At 44.8% G+C, this 26,594-nt stretch overlaps 5 protein-coding genes and 1 long non-coding RNA gene across 10 annotated transcripts; 1 reads left to right on the top strand and 5 right to left on the bottom strand.

The window, feature by feature from the left end:
• Positions 1 to 778: 778 nt before the first annotated feature.
• On the bottom strand, positions 779 to 4,817 carry LOC100846572 (protein S-acyltransferase 11). Its single transcript, XM_003580764.4, has 5 exons — positions 4,403 to 4,817; positions 3,049 to 3,283; positions 2,622 to 2,920; positions 2,010 to 2,503; positions 779 to 1,458 (listed from the first exon to the last, which is right to left on the bottom strand). Exons 1-4 carry the CDS (start codon positions 4,427 to 4,429, stop codon positions 2,012 to 2,014), a joined length of 1,053 nt encoding a protein of 350 aa, XP_003580812.1. The 5' UTR covers positions 4,430 to 4,817; the 3' UTR covers positions 779 to 1,458; positions 2,010 to 2,011.
• A 355-nt stretch (positions 4,818 to 5,172) lies between these two features.
• Positions 5,173 to 7,551, bottom strand: LOC100836098 (anamorsin homolog). Of its 2 annotated transcripts, none has more exons than XM_010242300.3 (8): positions 7,392 to 7,551; positions 7,142 to 7,285; positions 6,459 to 6,619; positions 6,274 to 6,369; positions 6,043 to 6,202; positions 5,815 to 5,951; positions 5,588 to 5,662; positions 5,173 to 5,492 (listed from the first exon to the last, which is right to left on the bottom strand). In XM_010242300.3, exons 2-8 carry the CDS (start codon positions 7,281 to 7,283, stop codon positions 5,454 to 5,456), a joined length of 810 nt encoding a protein of 269 aa, XP_010240602.1. In that variant the 5' UTR covers positions 7,284 to 7,285; positions 7,392 to 7,551; the 3' UTR covers positions 5,173 to 5,453. The 2 variants fall into 2 exon arrangements, with proteins under 2 accessions (XP_010240602.1, XP_003579468.1); XM_003579420.4 differs by having other exon boundaries at positions 7,157 to 7,285; positions 7,392 to 7,550.
• Positions 7,552 to 7,710: 159 nt separating this feature from the next.
• LOC100846267 (DNA-directed RNA polymerase III subunit RPC8) lies at positions 7,711 to 11,548 on the bottom strand. 2 transcript variants are annotated; one of them, XM_003580763.4, is made up of 8 exons: positions 11,266 to 11,548; positions 10,293 to 10,408; positions 10,074 to 10,169; positions 9,303 to 9,390; positions 8,641 to 8,704; positions 8,367 to 8,436; positions 8,179 to 8,268; positions 7,711 to 7,982 (listed from the first exon to the last, which is right to left on the bottom strand). In XM_003580763.4, the coding sequence occupies exons 2-8, from the start codon at positions 10,401 to 10,403 to the stop codon at positions 7,899 to 7,901; spliced, it is 603 nt and encodes a 200-aa protein (XP_003580811.1). In that variant the 5' UTR covers positions 10,404 to 10,408; positions 11,266 to 11,548; the 3' UTR covers positions 7,711 to 7,898. The 2 variants fall into 2 exon arrangements, with proteins under 2 accessions (XP_003580811.1, XP_014751450.1); XM_014895964.2 differs by having other exon boundaries at positions 10,293 to 10,461; positions 11,266 to 11,502.
• A 139-nt stretch (positions 11,549 to 11,687) lies between these two features.
• Positions 11,688 to 16,814, top strand: LOC100835792 (BTB/POZ domain-containing protein At1g50280). 2 transcript variants are annotated; one of them, XM_024455415.1, is made up of 3 exons: positions 11,688 to 13,080; positions 13,221 to 14,504; positions 16,207 to 16,403. In XM_024455415.1, the coding sequence occupies exons 1-3, from the start codon at positions 13,018 to 13,020 to the stop codon at positions 16,258 to 16,260; spliced, it is 1,401 nt and encodes a 466-aa protein (XP_024311183.1). In that variant the 5' UTR covers positions 11,688 to 13,017; the 3' UTR covers positions 16,261 to 16,403. The 2 variants fall into 2 exon arrangements, with proteins under 2 accessions (XP_024311183.1, XP_014750987.1); XM_014895501.2 differs by having other exon boundaries at positions 12,097 to 13,080; positions 16,245 to 16,814.
• Positions 16,815 to 17,055: 241 nt separating this feature from the next.
• LOC112269213 lies at positions 17,056 to 18,226 on the bottom strand. The gene is made up of 2 exons (XM_024455416.1): positions 18,012 to 18,226; positions 17,056 to 17,857 (listed from the first exon to the last, which is right to left on the bottom strand). Exons 1-2 carry the CDS (start codon positions 18,222 to 18,224, stop codon positions 17,153 to 17,155), a joined length of 918 nt encoding a protein of 305 aa, XP_024311184.1. The 5' UTR covers positions 18,225 to 18,226; the 3' UTR covers positions 17,056 to 17,152.
• Positions 18,227 to 21,319: 3,093 nt separating this feature from the next.
• LOC104585464 lies at positions 21,320 to 25,094 on the bottom strand. 2 transcript variants are annotated; one of them, XR_733278.3, is made up of 3 exons: positions 22,929 to 25,094; positions 22,582 to 22,709; positions 21,320 to 21,595 (listed from the first exon to the last, which is right to left on the bottom strand). It is a non-coding gene; the product is annotated as an uncharacterized LOC104585464 (long non-coding RNA). The 2 variants fall into 2 exon arrangements; XR_002961329.1 differs by having other exon boundaries at positions 22,582 to 25,094.
• Between the last annotated feature and the right edge of the window lie 1,500 nt (positions 25,095 to 26,594).

The raw sequence follows: 26,594 nt of genomic DNA, 5'->3' as shown, positions 1-26,594 counted from the left end.
GAGAGTTGCAGACTTGTAATAAGCAGACAATAATGCTACCAACGTCAAGTGCAAATCAAGCAAGAGACACTAACAGTATCAGCCGTCGTACGACGACGGAAGCAAGTAGTAACACAGCACAGCAGCAACCTGTATGTATGCATGTATACTCACCAAAGCCGCTGGCATGTCAAGGAGCCAGGCTCATTTTACGATCAGATCTGGGGCCGGCTTAAAAAGAAAAGAAGAAGAGGCATTATTGTTTCTTGATTATTCTTCTTCCCTCCTCCTTTTGGAGGGGGATGGTTACAGATGAGCCGGGCGCATGTGCGGGGTGGGGGCGTCGTGAATCTTTCTTCCTAGGAGGAGCTGTAAAGAAGAAGAGCCTTTGTTTCGCGGGGATCAGAGATTCCGTGGCTATCTGTTGTTACATGCATTGTAGTATAGTAGTACTACTAATATTTGCACCTCTTCTTCTTCCCCATCTGTTGTTCCCAGCTTCTAACGGGTGGGTTAGGGTTAAACCATGGGGGGACACAGATGGATCGAGAGATCTGTGTCACTTGTGTTTTTTGCTTGCTTGTTCCCGGAGGGTAGATCGTCGTTCGATTATTCGATCCATCCATCCCTGGCTTCGGGACAACAAGACAGCGGTTGCCAATCACATCCAATCATCCGTCGCTTGCAATCAAGCTAGTGGTAAAAGCACGTGGGAGGGAGGCATTTGTGAGATACGCGTACATAGAGCCCGATAAGCTGCTGATTGACAATTCTGAACGTAAGTGCAGGTGCATCGGGCGAAAAAAAGAGGAGCGTATTCACATTGGCAGAATCACAGCTTATCAAACATCTACTACTCCAAAGATTACAGACTGCTTTAGTTTAAAAACAAGGGCTCGTTCAGTCAGCTGTAATTTGTAAATGGTGCCAAAAATGTACATACACGTGGGGTTTCCGTTCCTATACATGTCAGGGTATTAACAACGAAGAGATGTGGTCCGTCCGAGCAAAATTTTGCATCAGTCAGAGTCACTGCCAGATTTTAATCTTCGCCTTGATTTCCCCACTGGCGCAAGACAAGACACGATGACGCTCAGAGCTTCAGATATCATGATTTATTGCCTGCCTCACCCTCAAGATTGTCTCATAGGAAGTGAATACACAGGACCACATTGTAATTTTAGCACCTGCTGAAATTGCTTCCCTAAATCAATGCGGGTGAACACATTTACCTGGAGGCTTCAAAAATCAAACCCAGTGTCAAAACAAGTTCTTCAGAACAAGACCCTTTTTCTACATCAGAAACTGTCAAGCACTTCATTGCTATTTTCATCACTGGCTTCAGTTATACTACAAACTACTTGGCTATATGATTCTCGAATGTAGAGGCGGGTGTCCACTGTTCTATTGGCACCAGAAGTGCAGAACCATTAATATTTCGGCAATTGGCAGAATATACATACATTGTAGCACTGGAACCTACATGTAAACAAAACCTCTGTTTTATCAGTCTGTGATTAGAAGGATCACAAAATATCATGATTGATTTGCATTCAGGAAGTAAGCAGATTGGAGAACTGCTAAGATTATCCCCATATGTTTTCCAGGCTACTCAAAGCACAACAGAAAGCAAATTTAATTATTACGCATAAATTCATTCATTAATTTGTATAGCTCGGTATCTCGCAGAAAATGAAACCAAACACACTTCCTTAGGCTAATCTTATTTAAAAAAATGTAGTAAAACAGACAGGCCTGTAATGCAACAGGGTCCATCATTAGCATCAACACAACGATACTTTAGAGGCACTCCATCAAGTACAAAATCTAGAAGAGAACTTATAATTACAGATACTAACAGGCTAGCACAGCAGTTATGCCTATATTGCAATGATACTTGACCAGAAACTGACCATTGACAAGTAGTCGTCAATTATTTATTTAAATTGGAAGGAAAATAAGGTTATGTCTAAGATATGAAATGAAGCCACTACATAAGAAAACATTACTTGAAAAAAATAGATGCATACCTCTAAAGAAGTTTTGAGCCTGAATTGTCCTGTGACTTGCCTGTGTTCAAGTAGCCCAGAAATACTCTGGACAAAGGGTAGGGACACCCAAAAAATCGAACAAGATTTTGCAATCCTCTCTCTCCATGGACGACATTTGGTGAACTTAAACGGTTAAGATATGAATTTCCATCATATATGTAACTAAGTTGCTGGCACAGCAACACAGCTATACCAGCATTAACTGATAGACTGGCAAATGAAAGATATACCAGAATTATACCCCTTGCTGGCAAGAAGAATACAGAATTTGCCAAGATAGTAATAAACTCCATCAGTACTTTCATATAACTCATTGAATGACGAGATGATGATAGATTTTGGAAATCTAGGGTGGGCCATACATGATAACTCGCATAAATGGTCATAATGGCAGCATAACTGCAACTCATGACCACAGAGATAAGAAAAATGACAAAAGCTCGGTGATTCGAAGCTCCCACACAGTTCCCAATCTGCACACGAACACAATAGAAAGGAAAAATGCAATGAGACAACTAATTAGCAACAATTAATGATACAACATGACGGAAATATATCAAGACACAATTTTTTCAAATTTATCCAACTTACAAATGGGCAATGATGATCCATGTCCACGACACACATTTTACAAGATCGACAGTGATGCGCTCTTGGGGGCTTAGGTTTACTGCAGTACGTGCAAAAGGTATAGTTCTCAAGATCATTTTTTCCAACCATGGGATAGCTTCCCCACCGTATGCTTGCTGGCGCACCAGCCGATTTAAAAGAGGCTAAACCGTAACTTGCAATTGTGAACACAGCAAAGAGAGCTGTTACTGTGCAGTGAAAGATGCCACAAAACATGCTGACTGAGAAAACAACTGGATATACCGCCCAGACCCCGCCGCCTGTGAAACGAAAAAAAAGCCCAACATAAACATCAGTAGTATGGAGCATTTAAAAAAATATTAGGAGCAAACATCAAGGAGAAGTCGTCGCTATATAAGAAGCTGATAGCTAGAGATTCAGAACTTACATATAACAAAGAGCATGAAGAGAACGAGCACAGTAACAAAGAACCCATCCCGGAAACGCCTCCAGCGAGAAAAGCATATGCTGTCAGGTTTTCTCGAAGTTTGATTGGATTGTGTGATTGCTCCACACCAGCCACACTTAAATACAGGTGAATAACTTGCAAAGACAAGCCGGAGACCACAGCCCCAACAAGTGGCCTCGTGATCTTCTGGTATGGATGTAACACATTGTTCTACCTAAATGGAAGGATGATGAAAATTAGCACACTGCTGCATAAAAGATTACTTAATTTAAACCATAGTTATTGTGTTATTCTCTTCATGGCTAGCCATAGCATAAAGGCTTGACTTGTTCTGTGTTATCATTTGATGCACAAATCACACGGAAGTATCATTCTTTATATAGTAAATGTCACCCGTAACAAGAACTGGGGTCACTCAGCACCACTGTTCAGTCATTCACTGCCCATCTCAAGCAACAGAAATGGCAACAATTTATTAATCTACCGCAACTAGGATTTGTATCAATGTCACGGCCTAACATTGCTCAATCCAAACCATTCATCTCAAAAGGAATGGTACTAGTTATAAGCCTCACCTTTCTACGATTAGTTGGTTATTGGCTCCCTATTCTTTAATTGATGAGGCTTATAACTAGTCCGAACTGATGTTCAGTGTTGATTGCTGAATCAACTTTGAGATCAATTCTACATGTAACCACAGTTAATTCCCTTTACCTAACTGCATATCTGAAAAACTAGTTTCCCCTAGAGACAAAATATGCACTGAACTTGAGTAGTCAACTAACTGTCTGTTCCACAAGATTTATTAACATTTCTTTTGAAGTTTTTGGGGGCAAGCGGTCGTAAAACACAGATAGTGTGTCGATCACCACAGATAAACCAAGGCTTCCTGTCCAGATCAACCTACAATACCTCTCAGCACTCCTATTCACAGTTACAGTCTAGAATTACAGCAGCACCGTTCAATCCGCTCGCGTAAATTCTAGAACCTGCGCTGCGACTCGCTGTTATCCCTCTCTCTTACTTCTCTCGATAAAGCACGAAAACCGATCGAGCACCGGTCAAATATAGTCAGGAAACAAAAGCATACATAACATACCGAGTAGGGCCCGTACTTGTTACTATATCTCAGACTAGAAATTCCCTACTACGTTGGCGTGCGACGGAGCCAGGAGGAGATGTCGGGGGGAGCCAAACTAACGAACTTGGCAGCACAGACACCGAGCCTAGCACACGGGCCACGGTGGCAATCATACACGGATGGCACGAGGCTACGGGCTACTAGTACCACGAAGCTGTTGAGAGAGAGAGAAAAGAGAAGGCGGCAACAAACCTCGAGCAGAGGCTGCTGCTGCTCCATCCGCGACGGCACACCCACGCCCACGCGGAGGCGGAGCAGATCCGCCGGGGTAGCGATCGATCAGATGCTACGGGGTCCGCCGTGGATCGGAGTGAAGAAACCAGGGAAGCGTTGACGCGTCAGCGGCCGGCCGGCGGTTGGGGACAGCTTCCTTTGGTGGTGGCGGGATTGGGAAGGAGCGGGCGGGAGGGGATAATGGAAGCGCGGCGGGCGCGGATTCGAGGAAAGGCGGAGAAAGAGAGAGAGCGAGAGAGAAATAGAATAGTGCTCCTAGAATCGAAGTGGAGGAAGAGGACGGCGACAAGAGAGAGCTGCGGTGCGACCCAGGCAGGCGGTGTCCGTCCGCGAACCGGGCTACCACGAGTCTCCGCACTCTGGTCGGCCCCCTCATGCAGCTGCCGCAGTGTTAAATTGAGTCAAAATAGGAGCGCCTTGCCAAATCCCTGCAACCAGCGGAATCAGTACAGTACAGGATCGGAATCCTCTTTCACAACTTTTACATCGTACGGGATACTTCCCAGTGATAGACGACGTTCTTGTTTAGGAGAATTTGCAAGACGTTTTTGGCAAGTCAATCCGAAGAGTGCTAGTAGTACAGAAGACAGCAACACCCTGTTGGATGGAACCCTGATGATAGAAGTTCTGATTTATCTCTCTCCTAGTACTACTATTTTCTTTCTCGTCGAAATGTCAAGTTTGTGCACCGGCCGCACCCCACTCTAGACAAAGCTGAGACGACACAATAGAGACAAATGCACCTTGCAACGATATGATACGATAGGAAAACGGTGTCTTCGCAGCGTATTTTTCTCCGTCAAATTACATGCATTCCCAAATAGAGACGTACTGACAAAATCACACTCAATCGAAGAACCTGGGAACTGCTATGGGACACTAAAACATGAGCCCTGTACTTTCCATGCAGATATAGTACTTGTGATCACCACCAAAACCGTAGCTTCCCAACGAACAAACCAACGAATCGGACACGGCATTTCCTATCTGCCATTGCTCTGTCATGGTATCATATGTCGGCCGAAAGGAAGTTGTCGGACAAGGAAACCTGGCAATCAAGAAAACGGGCGAGTCAGTCAAAGGTAACCCAAGACATACCATGAAGCTCTTCTCATGATCTATAGAATGAGAAAGAGTGGTCACCTTCTCGCCCAACTTGAATGGCGCGAGGCCTCTGTATGGGCAAGTGCTACATCTGAACGCATCGCCTAACCCACACTGAAATTACAGTTTTGCAGGGAATAACGTGAGATACAATACAATCAGTGACTTGAGTGAGTAGTTGAGTGCATGAATGCAATTACTGCTAATGGAGTTCCACAAGAAACCACCAGTGGCATTGTATGTCCATAAGAAGTAAATTTACTTACACTGCCACAAGATGAAACAGGGTTATTAATCTGTTCCGCAGTGAGTTCCAGCTTCTCGACCTTCTGCTCAGCCTCAGCCCTGCCACAAGTGCAGTTCTTGCATGCCTTCTTTGCGGCACCCACCTCACAATCCCCCACTGGTAAACAGCAATGAACCTTTTAGCATCTAAAGCTTAATTGGACATGTTTACAAAAATTAGACAAGATGAAAGGGTTTCTGGACTATACCAACTGGAAGCTGTGGTTTCTTCAAGTCCTCCGCGGTCAAGAGGCTGTCTTCATCAATCAGTTCATCATCATCATCGATTTGAATCTTTGGAAGAGCCTTTGTTGCTTTCTTCAGGGGAAAGGAAGAACCCATACTCCATGAGGGCTTCTTTGCCTTGATCTGCAAGTGATCCAAGTTAGCAATAGAATGAAAGCATATACAGAGGCCGTAAAACAATGTGGCACACTCACAGTAACAGATTGCACACTATCCTGCGAGCTTGTAGCAGAAGTTTGGACTTCAACAAAACCGCCCATGAGTAGCTGGCGCTCGATATAGTTGTTTGGCTAGTGCAGAGGAAAATAGAAAAATCAGGTGTTGCTAAGTTAACATTACAAAACAGCGAACTACGAGCAAAAAGAGTCCCATGTATTACCTTCTGTTCAGATGAGGGTGTGAAGCTCTGTACCAGCACAATTCCCCCGGCTTTCAGCACTCGGCTAACTTCAGCAACCAACTGATCCCCAAAACTTTCCGCCTTTTTTATGACAGACAGAACAGCACCCACTGACGCATCATCGAAAGGCAACTTCCCACCTGAAACCATGTCAAACAACAAAGGCTTATACAAGGACACAGCTGCTTACTGAAATTGAAGAATAAGAGTAACCAAAACCAAAAACAATGAAATGTCTACTGCATCTATAAAAAAGACGTCTACTGCCAATTTTGAAATGCAAACCAATCAGATTATCTGTCCATAATACACGCGATGGCTAAAATCACATATCGTGTATAAGCTAGCCAATTCATATGCCCAATCCATCAGGGGTATCCTGATAGGGCCCCGGTGTTCTGTGAGATTAAAGCGAGAACATAGACCATGTCCTGTGTTATGTGTTGTTCCCTTTCTCAACTAGCAGTATTGTTTTCTGCGTATTATTACATTCATAAGATAGGAAGAGCAGCACTTAACGAGGCTTGACATAGGGGGCAATCCGCCGAAATTTGATTCATAACCTAGTCCTCGAGAAAAAAAAATAGTATCCCCTCAGATTTCATGATAAACATGTAGGTCTAAATCCAATGAATCCTAGGGCATTCGATCCGTCCACGTACGGGCAGGGGGCTCACCGAGCGTGGCGCACTGCGTGATGACGACCACCTCCTCCCGGGAGATGCCGGCCGCCGCCGCGAGATCCCCCACCGCGCGGAGCGGCAGGGCCAGCTCGTCCGTCACCGCCAGCGCCGCCGCCGCCATACCTGCAAGCAGCCGCAACAAGGGGAGGCGCGGGTTCCGCCCTTATCAGAGACACGATCGCGCGACCAGAGAGGAAAGCCAAAAGGGGATTTGGTTTGAGCCGCTTACGGATGGATCTGACGAGACGAGGGTTAGCGCAACGCAGGGGGAGAAGACGAAGACGAAGACGAAGAAGGAAGGAAATCCCGTGGGCGCGAGCGAGCGAGAGAAGGGAAAGGGGAACTCGGGTTTTGGCTCGGGCTCGCGCGTGCGTGCGTTGGCAAGAAGAAAATGTGGGGGGTCTCTGTATCTGGAAGCTTCTCTCCGTGGCGTGCCAAAGCAGGCTGAGGCCGGGTCAGAGTTTTGCGTCTTCTTGTTTTCTGGCCCAACCAACGGCCCAAAATCCGCCAGGTGGCCGGCCGGGGAGAACGGCGAGCCCGTGACTGTGTTTAATGAAATTCGAGCCTGACAATTTCCTTTCATGTTCTTTGGTGCTAGTGTTATCCCGTCAATGTCAGCGTTTACAAGCCGCAGCAGCAGATCAACACCAAGGCTGCAGTTCCTAACAGCATCTAAGGTTTCTAACATGCTGCATTTCTAATTACACGAAAACAGGGTCCCAGAAGCAACTTGCAGCTATTGCTCTTCCTCTTTCTCTTCCTCTTCTTCATCTGCCGCCCACCAAGCAAGAAGGCCCAGACCGTCACCTTTAATACTTCCCTGCAAAAGGATTTGCCCTGATCATTTATTCACGGAACAACAGAAGGCGAAAAAAATCGAGAGGTTTGGAATGAACACCCGCTCGTGCTTGTAAATGATAGTCAAATAGTACGACCAATCATTAACGTAAACAGTATAAATGTATTTCTGAATTGCGCATCTGTATGGCAATACATATACAAGCAAGAAGACATACATTGATCTGCATTGGAGCAAATGGCTTGTCATCCTCCTTTTGCTCGACTGGAATAGGTGGGTATTTTATGCTAGCCACCAAGAACCGAATCTGGATAGAGATTGCAATGGCTGTAAGTTTCTTTTGTGGTCGGTGGCTACAGAAAAGTGATTTTTCCCCAATGAAACGGAATAAAAAACTAAGAATACCTCATCGTCTAAATCAAGATAAAGTTCGTCATCATCTTCAGTCTTCAGCATCCACCTACCATCTTCCCCCCTGGAAAAACATGGACAAGAACTGAGAAGTACAGAAAATAAATAACAGAGCGTTGTGCAGAAAATAATTTCCTCGTTAGTCGTGACCAGAAAATAAATAACACAGTCAATATAATCTGGAGATAAGTAAAACACCTCAATTTTCAAATAATAATACTGAATGGTATATACTGCCACAATAAAACAAAATAGAGCATTGTATTACCTCACTGTGCCATACTGCATCAAGTGTCCCGGAATGCATATATCGCTGGAAAAATCAAGTGAAACTGAACAAGGAAAACAATATACCAGTTAAAACTAATCATTTTGTGTGCACAGCTTCTCCAATGACCGAGTTACATAGTGACAGTTCAGTAGGAAGAAACAGAAAGGGAATCAGTTAAATGTGCATGCTTCTTGAAAATTAAAATGCAAGTCATCAATGAAATGCTAAGCATTTTTTATCCAGAAGCTGCCTCAATGCCAGCTAAACTAGATCTTGGGCCCAAAATGAAAGAGGCAGTCAGCAAACAGTTTTTCTCTTTAAAAAGTGTGGTAAACTATGGTGACCAACTTGCAGAACTTTTGGCAAAAAGTGGTGAAGTATGGAAAGCAACCAAACATGCCCTAAATGAGGGTCATTTCAAATAATGCAAGAATTCATGAATAACTTTAAATGGCACGATTAGACATCACCCGAAGATTTTGACTTGAGGTTAGACATTGGAATGGATATACCATGACATGAAAAAAATAACAAACTCCCTGGAGTGCAAGATGTTATGAAAACTAAAGACGCAAGTACTACAAATAGTCATAGATGAATCCAAAGAAGGGGTTGTAACTTATAAGAGATTGCCAAGAAACTAGCCAACTAAAAGTCACCTTGTAAACCCTTCTCATCATATCCACTGATCTTCCCGACAAGAACCTCCCCAATAAATGGCCTGAACATCAACAACCTAAAGGAGACCTATTCAAGATGGGTGAAAAAAAGGAAGGGAATCTAAGGATGGTTTATAAACTGTATGAAGCCTAGAATTAATATGAATAATTTTGATGTCACACGTTTTGTACTAACAGCAATATCAGAAGAAATAGGCACCAATGTTAACAGTCTGACATACTATTCATAATCCATCACATCATTCACAATGTGCAGGAATAGACTAGACCATCCCACTTGAGGCACAGAAATAATCAGAATTAACTTACAACGAGGCAAACTGGATCTTGACATCAAAGTAGTCATTTAAATAAGTAGAAATTAAGGAGAACTACTGCCTTTTGAACTGTAGTTGTACAGATAAATGTCTAAGAGACAAACCATCTAAGCAACAAACATATTGTATCAACCCCAAATGTTACAGTTCTAGGTAAGTAAAGCAATCAAATGATAAGCACTGCCAATAAAGGACTCCGAAGTAATTTCATAAACACTTATGAAAAGAAACCTGCAGAGGAAAGAAGTAAATACATACTGGTACTTTCAGGTATTCAACTCTATTGCACAAATTTAAAGGGCATGGAACGGTAACATAGTCACCTTTTCAGGAATTTATCTTGTACAGAGCTTATAAAGCATATTAGCATACATGATAGCATCTCACGTTCCTTACAAAAACAAATGGAAAACAAAATGATAGCACATGTTACTTTATATGTCGAGCAGCCCTCTCCTGGAAAGATGAATCCACCTTCGACAGCAAGGATGTCATAGACAGACACACAGAGGCCAAGATTAGCGATCACCTACAGTACGAGTCGGAACGCAGATTGAGAAATAGAATTAAGAACCAGCAAGTCAGAATGCAGATTTCCGGTAACAAAATCTCGTGTACTAATGATAAGATAATGTGTCCAAGTTTGCACTACCTTATCTAGGAAGAGCCTCTCGAGCTCAGTCTTGATGGCATCGACAAGAGGGCGGCTCAGCAAGTGTGGCGGCATCGGCAGGTTGTGCTCAATCTGGCTCAGAACAAACATCCTGCCTGTTATGCAGACTTGGTCAAATCCAGTAGCAGAGCCAGGAGAATATTAAAGCCTGGACAAGCAGAAATTCCTAACCATGATATATGTAGAATAGGAATCAATCTGTCATTTAGATTGAGAACGCAAGCATTGGATATTTGGAATAGATATAACCTCCAAAGTTGGGAACCAAATACCCAACAAATTCAAAGTAAAATCGGATAGAACACACAAGCAAAATGTTCATAGATAAGAACATAGACAAAATAGTCGTGTAAAAAAAAGGAGAAACCACATCGGTTGAATGGTTGAACCAGAATTTCAAAGGCGTGGCAATCGCCTAATCGAATGCAATGACTGATTGAGCATTGAGTAACAAATAGGGGTAGCCACTCGCCCCAACCCTGAGAGAGGCAGAGGGAAAAGGCGCAATCGCAGGTACACAAATAGAGCGCTCCCTGTGTACACCAACATACAACACATATGAACCCATAATAACACATACACAAAGAAAAAATATGTATAAAAAAATTCTCTATAGTCACGTGCATCAGTATGATTACCCATCCTCATATGCTTCTCTCATAAAAACAAAAGGACTACCGATGGTCCTTACATCGCCTAAATTCAGGGATAGCTAACTAGCTCACAGACAACAACAAAGGTCAGACATACATCAAGCAACCAAGAGTCCGGGGTTATCCCCCTTTTCGGGAAAAAGGCAAGCAACCAAATTACCTTGTGGGTGGCGAGCTGCTACAGGTTCTAACAATTGCATACGAGTTCTTAAGAATTGCATTGAATAATGTCCGTATATAGTGGTCGGCACTCGGCAGTGCATATACAATGTGTAGTATGCACTGAAACAGTCCATTACCTCGGGAGGTCGGCGGCGGCAGACGAACTTGGCGTTGGGAGCCGGCACGCGAGCGTTGCCGGCGGGGGAGAAGAAGGGCGTCCGAAGGCGGGCTTCAGCCGCGGGGAAGAGAGGGCGGCGGAGGCTCTCCTTCTCCGTCCGGTCTCCTCCTTCCCCTAGCCTCTCTGGTTCCCTGTCCCTGGCTAGCTCGGTGGCTCCCTCTCCCAGTCTCCCTACTCCCTGATCCCTAGCGGCGCTGCCAGGCGGCGAGGCGTTCTGGACGACGAGACCTTTTTTTTAGAACAAGACGAGCTCTGCGCTACAGAACTACTAGTCCGAGGCCCAGCTCCAGGCCCAAGATGCAAACCAGAAGGGCCAACGCTCCAAATTCCCTTCATCTTTTTTATTCCTCTTCTTCCTTAATCCACTGAACTAATTCCGGGATCTACAGTAATATTTTGCCGGAAATTTAGGTAGGGCGCTTGCATGTTATGGTTGCATTGCAATGGGATTGGGGTCCGGACAGCTCACCCCTGAACCATGAGTTGCTGTTGTTGCTTTGCACGTTGGTTCTTCCTCAAGTTTGCAGGTTCTTCAGCTGCTACACATCATCCATTGGCATGCCACCAAATGAAATGTTCTGCAATGGTCCATGCTCCCAACTCCTCATCCTTTTGGCACCAACCATGGCACTTTAGGTTCCAAATAACTTGAGCAACAAAGGGGGCTGGGATTCGTGAGCTCCCCATCCATTTTCCCCACATGGAACAAGGTTGTGCGATTCAGTGAAGATTCTCCATTTCTTAATCAGGCAGGAGATTGAGGAGCCAGGTCCGAAACCGTAGTCTTTGGACAGTCCCCCCCCCCTTTCATTTTTATGTTTCTCAGTGCAGATTTTCAGCAGGATGAACTGGGAAATACGTACTACTCCCTCCGACCCTAATTGTTGTCGAAATATTACATTGTGACTAGACACTTTTTAAGAATAGATGCATTCATGTTTAGATAAATTTAAATCAAAAATTTAAAATTTCCCTGAAGCAGTAAAGTAAGTAAAGTAGTAGCACATCAATGAAACCTGAACGGTGCAAGAGCCCAGCAACCGACCGACAGTGCCTGCCTCTCTGAACAAAGAGCTCCTCTCCTCTGAGTTGACACCATAACCATAGATTGATCGGGTGACATCTTGTTTGCTCGTTTTCCTCTTTCCGAAAGGACATTTTGTTTGTTTGTTTGCTTGCTCTAGTGCGTTCAGAAGGCAGGGGTGTCCTTTTTTTCTCCCCGTAATAAAAATCCAGCATTTACTCTGAACCGCAGAAAATACAGAATCTCTGCACTCTCCAGCATAATGAAAAGTTCAGAGAACCTGAAGGAGCCTCCTGCACCCAGCCCAAAACTTGGTTTTGTTCTCTTCCTAGGAATCATCAGCGCGGATTTCATGGGGATTCGGCCGGGCGGGCCGCCGCTCCGTAGATTACTATACTAGATTTCCCTTCCTTCCACAGGACACTTGCGGTGCACACATGCAGTAGGTCCACTGGTGTACAGTAATGCTGCTCACGCTCATATGCTACTGTGAGCCTGTGACTGTTGCCTGTTGGTGGCTTTCAGGTCCCAGCCAGCTGAGCTGAGCTTAACTGAACTGAGCGAGCACATCTTCTTCTCGGACACCAGCAGTATTCCTTAGACTTCAGTGTTCAGCTCACTGGGTGGGTGCGCCGTGCGCGTCCCATTGCTTGCGTCCACGTTTCATCAAGACCTCGAGAGAAAGCCATGGACGAGGCCTGCGACCTCGAGGTGCACGTCAATGGCCACCACACGCTTCTTCTCCATCAGGTACGATCGATCGGGTCGGCCAGGAAATTAATCAACCAACCACCGTTTGGTTCCTTAACTGCTCCGAATTTTTCTCGCCGTTCGATCCTTTCCGGCCAATTTGATTTGATCGGTCGGTGATGAATTGGATGGATGAACAGAGCGTGGTGTGCGGCTTCTCGGGGAAGCTGAGAGCCATGGTGGCGACGACGAAGAAGAAGAAGCCGGGAAAAGAAGCAGAGCCTGCAGCAGGGGCGTTGTTGTCCGTCGAGCTCGCGGGGTTCCCGGGCGGCGGCGAGGCGCTGGAGCTCGCGGCACGGTTCTGCTACGGGAATGGCGAGCCGCCGCCGCTGCTCTGGCGCCCCACCACCTTCCCGCTGCTGTACTGCGCCGCCGTGTTCCTCGAGATGACCGAGGAGGTCCGCCCCGGCAACCTGCTCTCCCAGGCGGAGGCCTTCGTGCACGATGACGCGCGGCGGCTCTGGACATGGGCCGACGCGGTCGCCGCCGTCAGGAGCTGCGAGAGGCTCGTCGTCTCCGATTCCAGCACCAACGCCGCCGCCATTGCCGACGCGCTCCTCGAGAAGCTCGTATCCGCTCTCTTCTCCCGGATCGCCGCCGCAAGCCGCCCCGCGAACTGCTCGTCTTCCTCGTCCTCGTCGTCGCCATTGTCGATCTCGTCGTCGTCCTCCTCGTCGCCCGACACGGACTCCGCGACAAAGACGCCGCCGCCGCCGGAGCTGGTGACGACGACGACGAAGCCGTGCAGCAGCAGCGGCAGCGGGAACGAGTGGTGGTTCGACAACGTGGCATCTCTCTCCCCGCCGACCGTCGAGAAGGCCACGAGATTCCTCGGTGGCGAGAAGAACAACAAGGACCCGACGATAACGCGGTTCCTTCTCCACTACCTCCGCCGTCGCCGCCGCTCCGTAGATTCCCCCACCAGCGACGACCTCACCCTCTCCGTCCTCGCCAACACAGCAGCGCACGGCGTGGCCGCGCTCGCCGCCACCGGCGGGTGCTTCTCCTCCTGCCGGAGCCTGTTCCGTGTTCTCCGGACCGTGTCAGCGGCCGGGGCAAGCAGAGAGAGCAGGAACAAGCTGGAGACACTCGTGGGGTCGCTACTCGACCAGGCCACACTCGACGACCTCCTCGTCCCCGTCTTCGTCTCCGGCGGCGGCTCCGTCCCTGGCGGAGGCGTGTACGACGTGCGCCTGGTGGTGCGGCTCGTGAGGGTGTTCGTGATGGCCATGGCGTTGGAGGAGGAAGAAGAGGGGACGAAGAGGCTGAGGAAGGTGGGGAGGCTGGTGGACAAGTACCTGGGCGAGATCTCGCCGGACCAGGGGCTGACGGTGGGCCGGTTCCTGGCCGTCGCCGAGAGCCTGCCGGACTCCGCCAGGGGCTGCTTCGACGGCGTCTACAGAGCGCTGGACATCTTCCTCCAGGTAATTAAGCAGTTCCATGCATGCAATTACCAAGACTCTGTTCAGTATAATTTTGAGAAAAATCTGTTCAGAAGCAATACTTACTGTCTTGGCAACAAATTGAAATTGATTTCTCAAGAAAGAAAAATGCTGCTACTCATGATGATTGGGGACATGATTGCTGGGATCGGGGACAAAGGAGAGCTCAACCAAGACTTTGATGTTCAGTACAGTAGAATTTTGAGGAAAAATCTCTGTTCAGAAGCAATTGAAATCGATTTATCAGGCAAAAATTTAGCAATGGTCAAGAGGATTGGGGACATGATTACTGGGATTGGGGATTAATTAAGGAGCTTGTTGCAGGGAGTTCAAGCAAGGAATTTAGTGCTATTTTATTCATCCTGACCGACCCTGCGGAGTGCACGTTTTCAGTTCATAATACACTCCGTAACTCATAATGATTTGGGACATGATTACTGGGGGGCTTAATTAGATTGATGCTAATGATATGGACAGTACAGTATTCCCTGCCACCACTGTGTAAATCCCTCAACTTTTGGACGCTGGCGATAGATACAGAAGACAGTACTGTAGGGCACCGAGATTTGTCACCTGGAGCAGTGAATATTCTCCGAGGCCATGATGGGGTCATGATGAGTTCTTCTAGGCACTTCAGAATGTCCAAAATCCACCGTGTTCTAAACAAGAACAGTCTCCATACGAGATACCATATCTAACTAGTCCTAGAGATGTAGATTTGATTGTTTCTTGTATAGGAGTATATACTAATGTTATCACAAAAATTTAGATGATATAATTTGCCTTTGATCCATCATCGTACGTCGTAGCTGAACAGAGGTTGTTAAAGTCAGGACCTTTTGCAAAGCAACCGAATAGAGGTTGGTAGTACAATGATCATGGGACGCTAACCAAGCAGCGGGCTTTTGCCCTTTTTTCTGTACTGCTCATTGTGTGCTGCTAGCTTTTTGGTCCATCAGATCTGGGGAAACCTTGTCACTAGGCCACACTAAAGCCATCTGCTTTATTTATCCCTAACATGCCTTATCCTTTCAACCTACTGGCCAAATGTCTGTTTAAAAAATAAGCAATTTTAGTTCACTTACTTCATGCATACATACGTGCTACGACTAATAGACTTGGAACAATTTGCTGCCCTGTTCGCAGTGCTGCACTCGTGGCCTTCATACTCATCATTAGTCCATCAAATTCCCTTTTAAAACTGAGCGGTGGTCGTTTTACAACTGAGTATCTAGCCTTTGTTTGGGCTTTGCATCTTCTAACTACTACTATCACATTTCTCAAAAAAAACAAAAAAAAATAACTACTACTACTACCACATTGCCTCTGGTGCTTTTCTGTTGTGCGAAATGTCGTCTTCTTCTCTTTAATCACCTTCCTCTGATCTCCCCCTTTTATGTATGTCTCTGCTTTGCTTTCTGCTTTCGTTTCCCTCTCATCTACGCCATTCTGTCCATGCATGGTAGTACCGTGTAACGCACGAATCAAAGAGCACCTGAACACTTTCCCAATCACCTTTTGCTGCATGCATGATTGGTTGATCTTAACTGCACTCTAGTATCGTTAAACAAATCAAAACTTAACCGTGGTTGTAAGTACACTTGATCATCCACTGGATTTGGTACATACTACTACGCCTTATTAGCTGCTGAACTTCTGCCCTTAATTACTGAATTTTCTGCAGTGCTCTGCAATTCATGTATTCCTCTGCGTCCATTGCAGTCTCACGCCGCGCTGACCGTGGAGGAGAGGGCGGCGGCGTGCCGGTGCGTCAACTACGAGAAGCTGACCCTGGAGGCCTGCAGGGACATGGCCAGGAACCGGCGCGTCCCGGCGGCCGTCGCCGTGCAGGCGCTGGCCTCGCAGCGGTGGCGGCCCGATAAGCTCCGGAACGTTCACCCGCCGTCGCCGACGCCGACGCCTATCCCGGTGGGCGACGAGGAGGAGGCGCCGAGGCTGAGCCTGTGGCCGATCCGGCGGCAGAGCCGGGGGTCAGGGGAGCTGGAGACGGCGGCCTACTTCAAGGAGATGACGGGAGACCGCCGACGGACGTCCAAGCTGCAAGGCAGGAAGTCCTTTGGGGGCAGGGGATTGCCGTGGATGTGCTAGCCAAATGGAGCAGTATACAAGACGTTTTTTTTCTTTGTACAGCCGATTGATCTTGTGGTTTTTTTGGTGGCTCGGATTGAGTTGCGAGATTTGCAGGCGGGAGAATAAATTCACTGCCGTGCGTTGCTTTTGCGTCTAACTTAATGTCTTAATCTGGTTTTTGCTGTGGTTTACATTTATCCACGAGGAGGGTTTGCAGTGTTTACTGACGACGATCGGTGCAGCTTGTGCACTAGCCTGTTCTAGCACCAGCTTTTAGCAGCAGTTTTAGATCCAGTGGGGGCCCTCACATGTAAGTAACCAGCTGTTCTGGCTTCTGTAAAGTTTTTTTTCAGTCGTCCAAATGGCCAAATCTGACTGACGTTTCACCTCACTTCGATGATGTTAACCATCGTTTAGAAGACATTAAATTAATTACAATCAATCCCATCAATCTAAAGTAGTGGTCAATAAGCAATGCATGTTTACACTTTTTTATCTTCCAAACCACGGAGTAAATAGACATCTTGTCAAAAACTTATTCACTCAGCTATCCCCATCTTTTCCAACAAAGTGGGATGCAGAGGTGGCAAATCTTCGGAAGGGTCCACGCTTCCATTAATCTTGATTAAATATTCATCTTCAACGAGGAGAGACCAGGCAACGGTTACCTCCACCTCGGAGCCACCAACGGCACATATGTGTTGGCTTGTGTTGCATGCTTGAGGTACGATGAAGACATGACCATGCACGCCGATTTCGCCGGACCTTGTATATGCTTGTATGCAAACTTTTAGTCTTCCTCGCAATTTCACGGAAACGACTTGCCTCGACAGGTTGAGATAACCACGTTTAACCGCATGTTTTGTTCCATGTTTTGAATCAAGAAGCACAGCTTCCTCATAGACGTCGTCTTGAGGACCGTTGTTAGGCAGGGAGGAGCAGACGACTCTAACTCCGTATTCAAAAGGCGATGGCGCCTCCCGGTCGACAACTTGCACCCCAAAGATTGTGGCTTGGACCGATTTCTCAAGATGCTCATAAGAGAGCTCCATTGTGCAAAAGTGGTTGTCGATGAGACATGAACGGAAATCATGGACGTTATCACCGTTGAACGTGCAGACCTGACTGATCAATGCTCTGTCTTGAGACATTGTCCCGCGCTTTACTCTCAGTTGGATTTCGATGTCAATGCGCCCCTCGGACATGATCGCACGGCATGGTCCGGTCAAGTGTAGAAAGGGATCCTGCATTGTCACCGTCGTCTTCATTATATACATGTATTTATGTGCCATTACCCAATCAACAATGATTTTTTTTCTTGGATAAAAAATCACATGGTCTAGCTAAGGAAGGAGAAGAAAAACGAACACCGTAAGAAAAAGATACATGCACACATACCTTTCGAGTGATGATTTGGCAGTCACCCCTCGAACGAACGAAGAGAGGGTTGCGCTGCATGTCCACCTCGTCTCGTGCCGTGACCACGCCGTACACCTTCAACGGCCACTTGAACCCTTTTAGTTCCGTGAATTTGATGGAATAGACCTGGAAGGTTGTCCCGAGAACTGCGTCAATTGGGATGCATCCCGACGTGACATGCGTAAAGAGCATAGAACTCAGCAGCACTGGAGGTACCAAGGAAGCGTGACGTGTTTGTTAGAAATTGAAGGAGGAATGAAAAACAAAAGCAACGATTACTCGCTCCGATGCATAATAAGTGTCGGAGGGATTTAGTATGAAACTCATGCCATGATGTTTGTATATATATCGCGTACACGGACCCAACTCGTACGAAATTATAACCCTTTTGCTAGCGCATAGGCGCCTGCTTTTTTTTTTGTCCGTCCAATCGTTGCATCAAGATTGCTAATAATTTTTCTAGGTTACCTTGAGCTTCTTGATTTGATTAGTGATGCGTTTTTGGTGATTCCTGATGCTCATGTGCTAGATAATGTGGTGTGGATGCGCTAAGTAGATATGCAATGGAGATTTTTCATGCCTCTATGTCATGCATCTATCAACTTGAACTAATTTATTTTGATTAGTAATTTTCTTTTTATCCAGACCTAATCGACCAAATGTGGTGTCTTCATGTGTTTTTTCTGAGTTGTATGTGCTAGTAGAACCTTTATTATAGACAGTTTGTTTGAAATTTTGTAGTGCCTTTCTAAATTAAATTAATTGCTCCCCCTTTTAACTGTTGTTAATTAATTGCAATTGCACTAGCTACAGTGTACTTATGAACAGGTACACATTTTTTGCCCTGATGTGTTACCTTTTGCACAGATTTTTTTTTTGCCGAGAATGCACAGATGTTTAAGTGATGCAATTTGTGTTCTTAGCATCTGCAACTCCTTTTTGATTTGCAGTGTTTTTAATCAAATATTGGTTTCTCTTACTACAGTTTTTAGTCAAAGAGTAGGCGACTGGTTATGTGCCTGTTGTAAAGTGGGTCTCTGTGTGGGTGTCGGTGTGCAGCAACCTAACTGACCTAGGAGCTGTGTGTTGCCTGCAAATCTGCTTTCCTGGGTGGCGGAAACCATTGACATTATTATGCTCATATCACTCTACAAGCAGTAAGTAGATCAAAGCTTAAGCGCGTGCTTTGAAACTTGAGATTTATGCTCGATTTCTTTTCTTTGGGCATTGGATCTGATCATGTTTCCCGTCTCTGTTTTGTTGAACATTGAATTTGAATTTTACTTAAACTAAGTTTGATTGTAAACCTTTTCTTCACATAACCAACATTGAAATCAGTAATGAGCTCAAGTATATTTTACTCACTTGAACTATGAATTGTCTATCTGATTTATGGGCCTTAGTGGCTAGTAGCTTTTGGAGGTAGTATTAGCTAACAGATTAGTTTTTTTGCACCCTTGGAAACTTTTTTTTTTTTTTGCATTTTTTGTTCGGGCAATCTATTGAGGGCACGTTCCCAGGCGAGCGTTCCCAGGCGGCGCGCGTTGAGATTCGCGTTGGGCCGGTCCGGCGGTTGTTTCGCCATCCCCGACGCTCGCTCCTCTCCTCTTCCTCTTGCTGTCCTGCAGTAGCGCGGCATTCTGGTCCACTCCTGCACCTCCGTAGCGCAGCGGCGTGGGAGGAGGCATGGCGTTGGAGCAGCCGCAGGGCCGCGGCGGTTGGATTGCTGCTGGTGGTGAGGAGAACTGGAGATCGGTTTCGCATGGTCGAGTCTCCGCGAGTCCCCTTCCTCTGCTCCACCTTCCCCCGAGACTTAGTTTCTAGGATCGTGTCGCCGCTGAGCGCTGAGTGGCCGAAGCCAAAACCCACCGCATCGGGCTTGTGGGCGGCGGGGGGCAGCCTGTCCTGAAATCGACGGGCTCTTAGGCGGCAGAAGGAGTCTATGTCGGGCCTGACCGCGACGGACTCGTGGGCAGCGGAGGGAGCTCGCGTCGAACTTGTGGGCGGCGATGGGGAGGGAGTGGCGGCACGGCTGGAGCAAGCCCAACGGCGGCAGAGCAGCTGGAGCAGGCCTGACGGCGGAGCAGCACGAGGCCGCGGCGCTGTGGCTGGAGCAGGTCCAGCGGCGGAGCGGTGTCACTGGAACAGGAGCAACGGCTGGAGGCAGGCGCGGCTGCGGATAGCCCACGACGGCGACGGGAGCTTTCCCTTGCAACCCATCGACCTGCCGCCTTCTCGGCCCCTATGCCAATGGTTGCACCGCCGCTGACTACCAATGACAGGACCCAGTAACACGTTCAGTACCCGGCGACTCGGCCTCCCCAGCCGATATTTGATATTTTCAGCAATAAGACCGATGGGTTCATGACGCTCGGCCGCACCACCATGACAAGGAGCAACAGTCCGCCCTCCGCCGCGATGGTAGAATTAGCATGCGTGTAGAAGGAGAAGGAGCCGTCATTGTTGTTTCCTACATGTGTAGAGTGTAGAATGACGGGATAAGATTGGACGGACTGATATGTAACGTAACGGTAGGGGACGTAGATCTAGTTCTTCCCGATCAACGCTCTTGGAATCGGAATCGGTTATCAACAATGTATAGCAATAATTTTATGTCTAGTGAGCTTCCACGTCTCCACAATACATGTCTTTTGAATTTAATTACTCTATAATTATTTATTATTGCTGTTTTCTCGTATAACCATCCAAAGAACAGGAGTAGAAGGGGCTTCAGAGTTTGTACTGATTCCGAATGTGCTTGAAAACAGAGTTTGTATTGATTCTAAACATGTGGTTTTCTTTAGTAAACTTTGAACCTGTGCTTCGGAGTTTTGACATCAAGATATAAATCTCACTTCAGAACAAACTCTATAGTGGTACTGGTATGTCTATTATGGTACAGAGAAATAGAACGAAATCTTGCTGAAAGGCAGACAATAGTTGATGAATTTTACATTATAGAGACTTCATGTTTCCGAATGGAAAGAAGCATTAATACGTTCACGTGATCCAAAAAAATGACCCAACCATCCAAATCCTAAACGCCTTGAGCAGCAACTCCTGGTAGTGTTACCAGTGAAACCCTAATGTTGACATCTGAAGAAGCACCTTTAAGCATTGCAGCCTGTGTTGAAAATAAGCAAAATAGAATAGAACTGCCTGGCATGCATTTTAAGGCCAGACTTAGAAAACCACAATATTATTAATTTTCCAAGTAACCGGCAGGAGCACTGCATTTTCATTTAGAAGAAATGTATTGCTTGTATGATTCTTGCACGAATCTCAACGATCGGATAAGATGGATGTTAGCATCGACTTAGAAATACTCAGTCTTTTTAGAAATAGCAAAACCGATACAAAAAATAGTCTGAAAAATGCAAAAAAGCAAGCACATTCTCTCATGTCTCGTCAATTTATCTACCCTTTTCTACAAATCATAGCAAGAGAAGATGGCAAGCATAAGCACAGAAGTTTCCTCCTGCTGCTGCTGCCCTAGATGGTTTATACAGTCACACAGAATGCTGAAGAACATCACCAGCTAGCTTCAATGAGATACCATCTCTCTACAAATTAAATGAAAAGGTTGGCATTGCTGAGTAACACATAGGTACAGAAATATTTGAAAACATAGCACACTTCAAGACAAACGTATTGTACGATAGGAATTAAGGAAAAAGGAAAGGGGTGGGACCCACTCGTCGGATGGCCACAATATCTCAGTCAAGGTCATGGTAAGCTCAGTCAACGGTCAAACAGTCAACAGTGGGTCCGGTCAAAGGGGTCCACTGGTCAGGCTTATTATATTTTCTTTATTTCTGGCCCGATTTGGTTTAAATCGTTTGGAGGCCCAAATCAACTCCAAAAATTATGAAATTTGAAAGGTAGGTTTATAATCATTTTACCTAGCTACTGTAAAAGTTTCAAACCATTTGGAGCAAGTATGGGAGAGTCAGAAATATTTGAATTTAAAATCATTTAGATTCAAAAAGGGGTTTTAAACTCAAATCCAAAAATTAGTTTTGCACATTTGGAAGCTTCCCAAAAATATAAATTTATGTTTTCCAAACCAAAACAACTTCAAAATAAAATATCTCATGAGTTTGAAACTAGATTACCATATTTGAAAATAGTTCAAATATAGTTTGCAATAGGAAAATAATTATTTGGGCATCCAAATAATTTCCAACAATCCTAGGGATTTGCGTGGACTCATTTTATATTTATCTGAGCTGGTGAAAATATTTTCAAGATCATTGGTTAAATATTTATGTGGGTTGTTTCACCGGGGTTCAGGGTTTGGGCTATACGACATTTTACAAGAAGTTTTATCTCATAGTCAAACTTGTTAATGCATAAATCCACACAGGCATGGCAGTTTAATCGTAATTAGTCTTTATAGCATTAATCAAGTTTAATTAAATATACTTAAGCTTAATTAATTTTGCGGTCGTTACACATGCACAAGCTAGATTAACAATAGAAGCAAAAGGAATGTAAAACATGGTAAAATGAAATCTGATACGGAGATTATACAAAAGAAAAGCCTTACCACAGCCCCGATGCACAAAATCGTATCAAACTTTCCAGACTTGCCAAGCTCCTGTGCTGCAACAGGAATTTCAAAGTTGCCAGAAACACTGAAAGCTTAAAGCAGAGTAAGGCAGTTGCAGTTGCCACCTAAAGGCAGAATTTATACGACTTCAGTTCTCGAGAAAATCAAAGATAAATATATTCAGTAACTGCAAACGAATTGAGTAGAAGTCCAATAAACTATCTATGACATTGGGGACTACTAAATCATCTATGATATACACAGAATCAATTCAAACAAAATTCAGAGAAACATAAGGTAAAATCTTAGAAAACATATGACGACTGGAAGCAAAAATTAATAACCTTCTTTTTCTTCAGAGGCTTCACAAACTATATTACTCCAGAGCATAGGCAACTCCAAGAGCAATCTTCATCCGAGCTTATGCAAATGAAAGAATGTTTCAGGTGTGAAAGAATGTTTCAGGTGCTAGTCATGCCTATTTATTTACAGAATAGAACATGTTACAGATTTAAAATAGGATGGGAGATCACATGGTAGTGCACGACCACGAACTCACAGTACACAACACCCTGGGAGCAAATGAGGAACGGGGTAGTAGTTGTCCATGATTATGACCTACGTCGCCGGCAGCCGCGTGCGGGTGCAGACAGGCGGTTAGAGTACGAACAAGACTCAGATTGGCAGCGTGATATATATTAGGTGCCATTAATTTATAATTTGAAATTTTCTTCTTGGACTGGTAGTTGTTTTTGGACTGGAGAACAAAACGGCCGAGTGAGTTAATGTAAGAACACACCATTTTTGATTTCATACATCTCATTCTGGATGATTTTCACAAACCTGCGAGAAGAACATGCAAAATAAAGTGGGGGAACCTAGAAAAGAGACAAAAAGAAGAAACCACCGGTACCATGGTGATCAGGGCCACTTCATGCTGCTATAGTATAATAACTTTTTTGCATCCTCTTGCTTTTGCTCCGCTGGTACCACACGAATTAGCAGCTTTAGTGCACATTATTACAACACGCATGTTAGAAAGATAATCACATGCTCCAAATGGAGCACTTTTACTGACTTTCACATCTCGGTGAAGAGCATGATTTTGATGAAAGTAATCAAGAGCAGCCATAAGGAAGTGCACAAGCCACTTGCAAAGTTTCTGAAACATCAGAAAACAGGTGTCTTCCTGAGCAGTACAAGCTAAAGATAACAAAATGAAATCAACCCAAGAACCGCACCTCCTCATAGAAATGGGCACCATTATCTCTTTTAGTAGCACATGGAAGAGCAAAAAACATTGTAATGCACATGGAAGAGCAACAATATTGTATTTATACCAGTTGAGATCAAAGGAATATTGTAATTGGTTTTCAGATGATCGTATGAACACAACAATTGTATGAATTGAACTACATAAAAAATGTGCTGCCACTTTTGCAAAGCATAAATCATCCACAGAGAAATATCAATTAGCTATCATGAACAATTTGAAGATGTTGTCAATAAAATCGATTCCTATTGTGATGTCTGTCTAATCATCAGGCTTACATATGAACTATACCAAATTATTTTTAATCATCATCCATGCCATCCATGCCCAAGTAAACTGGATCGAATTCGCGCATGTAATAAATCATTAACTACTACTAAATCAAAGGCAGCATTAAAACAGAAGACAACGCAAGAAGATGCTACTAATATTAAACATACGAAAATGTATTGCGTACTTGCGTACAACAGTTTAGTGAATTATTGGCAAGTAGAGGTTGTTTGGATTGTAGCCAATGAAACCTGCCAAAAATTGGCAAAACAGATGGCTTCCATTTGGTTTGTAGCCAATAGTCAAATAGTTGTTAATTTACATTGGCTATGATTGATTGGTTTGGTTCCAAAGTTCAGTTCCATGACAAGCCAATCAAACTGAATAAACTTATGCCATAACTCAATTAAAACAAGCACAATAATGCCCTCTGACTGAAGATGTCATAATGATAGAACTCTTACTGGTCGACTGGATGCATGTATATTGTTCATGAAAAAATTGGAAGCACAATTTACAGCCAGGAAAAAAAATAGAGGAAAAAACACTTGAGATCTACTCCCTCCGTCCGCAAAAGAGTGTACGTTTGTGGTTTTTCAAGAAAATTCAGCATTGAGCTAGAAAATGCATTGGGAAGGTCCCAACCACTATCTGTCTCCTCTTTAATTTTTTCACCTCCAATGAGCTAAGTGCATGAAAAAATGCTATTGGATTTGATTTCGGTGTAAAGAGAGAGAAACATTTTTTCTTACTCTAAAGTGTTTTGGAAAGTGAGAAGACACTCTTTTGTGGACAAATTTGAAACCCAAATATACACTTATTTGTGGACGGATTATTTGTGGACCGAGGGAGTACCATAATAAACCTCCATGCGTGATATCAAAAAACAAAATCAGGAGAATGTCCAAGCCACAATCGTGCATTCTGAAAGCAAAGGAACCAACGACAAGGGAAATCAGCACAAGAGAATCACCTGATTCCGTTGGGAGAGGAGGAAGAACGGGAGGGAGGGCAGGTCGGCGGGCGCGGCGGGCTGGGAGGGAGGGAAGGGCGGCGTGCGCGGTGACGTTGGGGACGGAGGCCGCGTGCGCATGGACTGGGAGGGAGGGAGGGCGGCTGCGGGCGTTAGAGGCGGAGGGGCAGAGGCGAAGGGGCGGCTGCCGCGGGGGAAGAGGCGGAGGGCGGCGGCCTGGGAGGGAGGGGCTGAGCGCGGCGGCCCAGGGGGAGGGTTTGATCGATTGATCGATCGGGCGAAGTTAGAGAGTAGGGAATATTCTCCTGCCAGACTGTCAGCCTAGTAAAGTAGCAGAGAAGAGAAGAGAAGAGATAGAGATAGCAGAGATGGAATTAAGTATAGATAATTTTGGTGAGTACACACTGATAATTCGGTAAGTAGACATAAATAATCCGATAAACATGAAGCTCGTAAAAAATTGTAGGGTGGGTTGGTAAACATAGATTACCGAGTACACATAAATAATCTGATAGACAGGGACAAATAGCCTAATAACCATAGGACTTGGTACTTTTTATTGGTCATGGTAAGTATGCGTAGATAATCTGGCAAATGAGAACAAATAATCTGATAAGTAGATACAAGTAGCTTGGTAACCATGAGATTTTGTACTTTTTATGGTTTGGGTAAGTAGGCGTAGATAATCTGGTAAATGGATATAAATCTGGTAAGTAGATATAAATAACCTGGTAATTAAGAAACTTGATACTCCCTCCGTCCCAAAATAAGTGACGTGAAATTGTATAGATTCTTATACAAATCCACGTCACTTATTTTGAAACGGAGGAAATACTTTTTATAGATACTAGCAAGTAGGCGCAAATAATCTGATAAAGATAAACAAAACAATCTTTTTATAGTTCGCACCGACGTAGTCGCCGAGACTAGGTACGGCCGTACGGGTTGTTGTCTCTTCTTTTCTTACTAGTTAAAAGCGGGACGGAGGGAGTACTTTTTATATATACTAGCAAGTAGGCGCAAATAATCTGATAAAGATAAACAAAACAATCTTTTTATAGTTCGCACCGACGTAGTCGCCGAGACTAGGTACGGCCGTACGGGTTGTTATCTCTTTTTTTCTTACTAGTTAAAAGCCCGTACGTTGCAACGGAGAGATAAACATCCGATCGTTTAGCAAGAAGAATGACAACCAATCTGTTAATCAAACCTAAATGTCCCTCGTCCTATCACAGAGCATAAACTCGTGGAATTTTCCACTTCTATAAAAAGGAGTAGAGGCAAATTAGAATGGATGTTTAAGCCGATATATATCCATGAAGACTTAAATTATACATACATGTGCAATATACCAAGAAGAGTAGCATATTTTTGAAGGTTTGATAATGTGTAGTTGGCAAAAGTAAAAGTTCTTTGAACCAAATGCTTTGAAGAACCACATGAATAATTATACAGGTACTGACCAGAAACACTCAAACTAAAAACGAAAAGTCA

This window comes from Brachypodium distachyon, chromosome 5 (assembly GCF_000005505.3).
Source record: "Brachypodium distachyon strain Bd21 chromosome 5, Brachypodium_distachyon_v3.0, whole genome shotgun sequence".
Lineage (NCBI taxonomy): Eukaryota > Viridiplantae > Streptophyta > Magnoliopsida > Poales > Poaceae > Brachypodium > Brachypodium distachyon.
This window is presented reverse-complemented; position numbering and strand designations above follow the sequence as displayed.

Excerpts from the sequence above, each read along its gene's own strand:
- LOC100846572 (XM_003580764.4), bottom strand. The coding sequence starts at position 4,429 with ATGGAGCAGCAGCAGCCTCTGCTCGAG. Across the intron at positions 2,921-3,048 it reads CTTCATGCTCTTTGTTATAT|GCGGCGGGGTCTGGGCGGTA; the intron begins GTAAGTTCTGAA and ends TTCGTTTCACAG. Across the intron at positions 2,504-2,621 it reads TGGATCATCATTGCCCATTT|ATTGGGAACTGTGTGGGAGC; the intron begins GTAAGTTGGATA and ends GTTCGTGTGCAG.
- LOC100846267 (XM_003580763.4), bottom strand. The coding sequence starts at position 10,403 with ATGTTTGTTCTGAGCCAGATTGAGCACAACCTGCCGATGCCGCCACAC. Across the intron at positions 10,170-10,292 it reads AGAGGCTCTTCCTAGATAAG|GTGATCGCTAATCTTGGCCT; the intron begins GTAGTGCAAACT and ends CTCGTACTGTAG. Across the intron at positions 8,269-8,366 it reads ATCTTGATTTAGACGATGAG|ATTCGGTTCTTGGTGGCTAG; the intron begins GTATTCTTAGTT and ends ATCTCTATCCAG.
- LOC100836098 (XM_010242300.3), bottom strand. The coding sequence starts at position 7,283 with ATGGCGGCGGCGGCGCTGGCGGTGACGGACGAGCTGGCCCTGCCGCTC. Across the intron at positions 6,370-6,458 it reads CACCCTCATCTGAACAGAAG|CCAAACAACTATATCGAGCG; the intron begins GTAATACATGGG and ends CCTCTGCACTAG. Across the intron at positions 6,203-6,273 it reads ATAGTGTGCAATCTGTTACT|ATCAAGGCAAAGAAGCCCTC; the intron begins GTGAGTGTGCCA and ends GATCACTTGCAG.
- LOC100835792 (XM_014895501.2), top strand. The coding sequence starts at position 13,018 with ATGGACGAGGCCTGCGACCTCGAGGTGCACGTCAATGGCCACCACACG. Across the intron at positions 13,081-13,220 it reads ACACGCTTCTTCTCCATCAG|AGCGTGGTGTGCGGCTTCTC; the intron begins GTACGATCGATC and ends ATGGATGAACAG. Across the intron at positions 14,505-16,244 it reads CGCTGGACATCTTCCTCCAG|TCTCACGCCGCGCTGACCGT; the intron begins GTAATTAAGCAG and ends CGTCCATTGCAG.
- LOC112269213 (XM_024455416.1), bottom strand. The coding sequence starts at position 18,224 with ATGCTCTTTACGCATGTCACGTCGGGATGCATCCCAATTGACGCAGTT. Across the intron at positions 17,858-18,011 it reads GCCAAATCATCACTCGAAAG|GATCCCTTTCTACACTTGAC; the intron begins GTATGTGTGCAT and ends GTGACAATGCAG.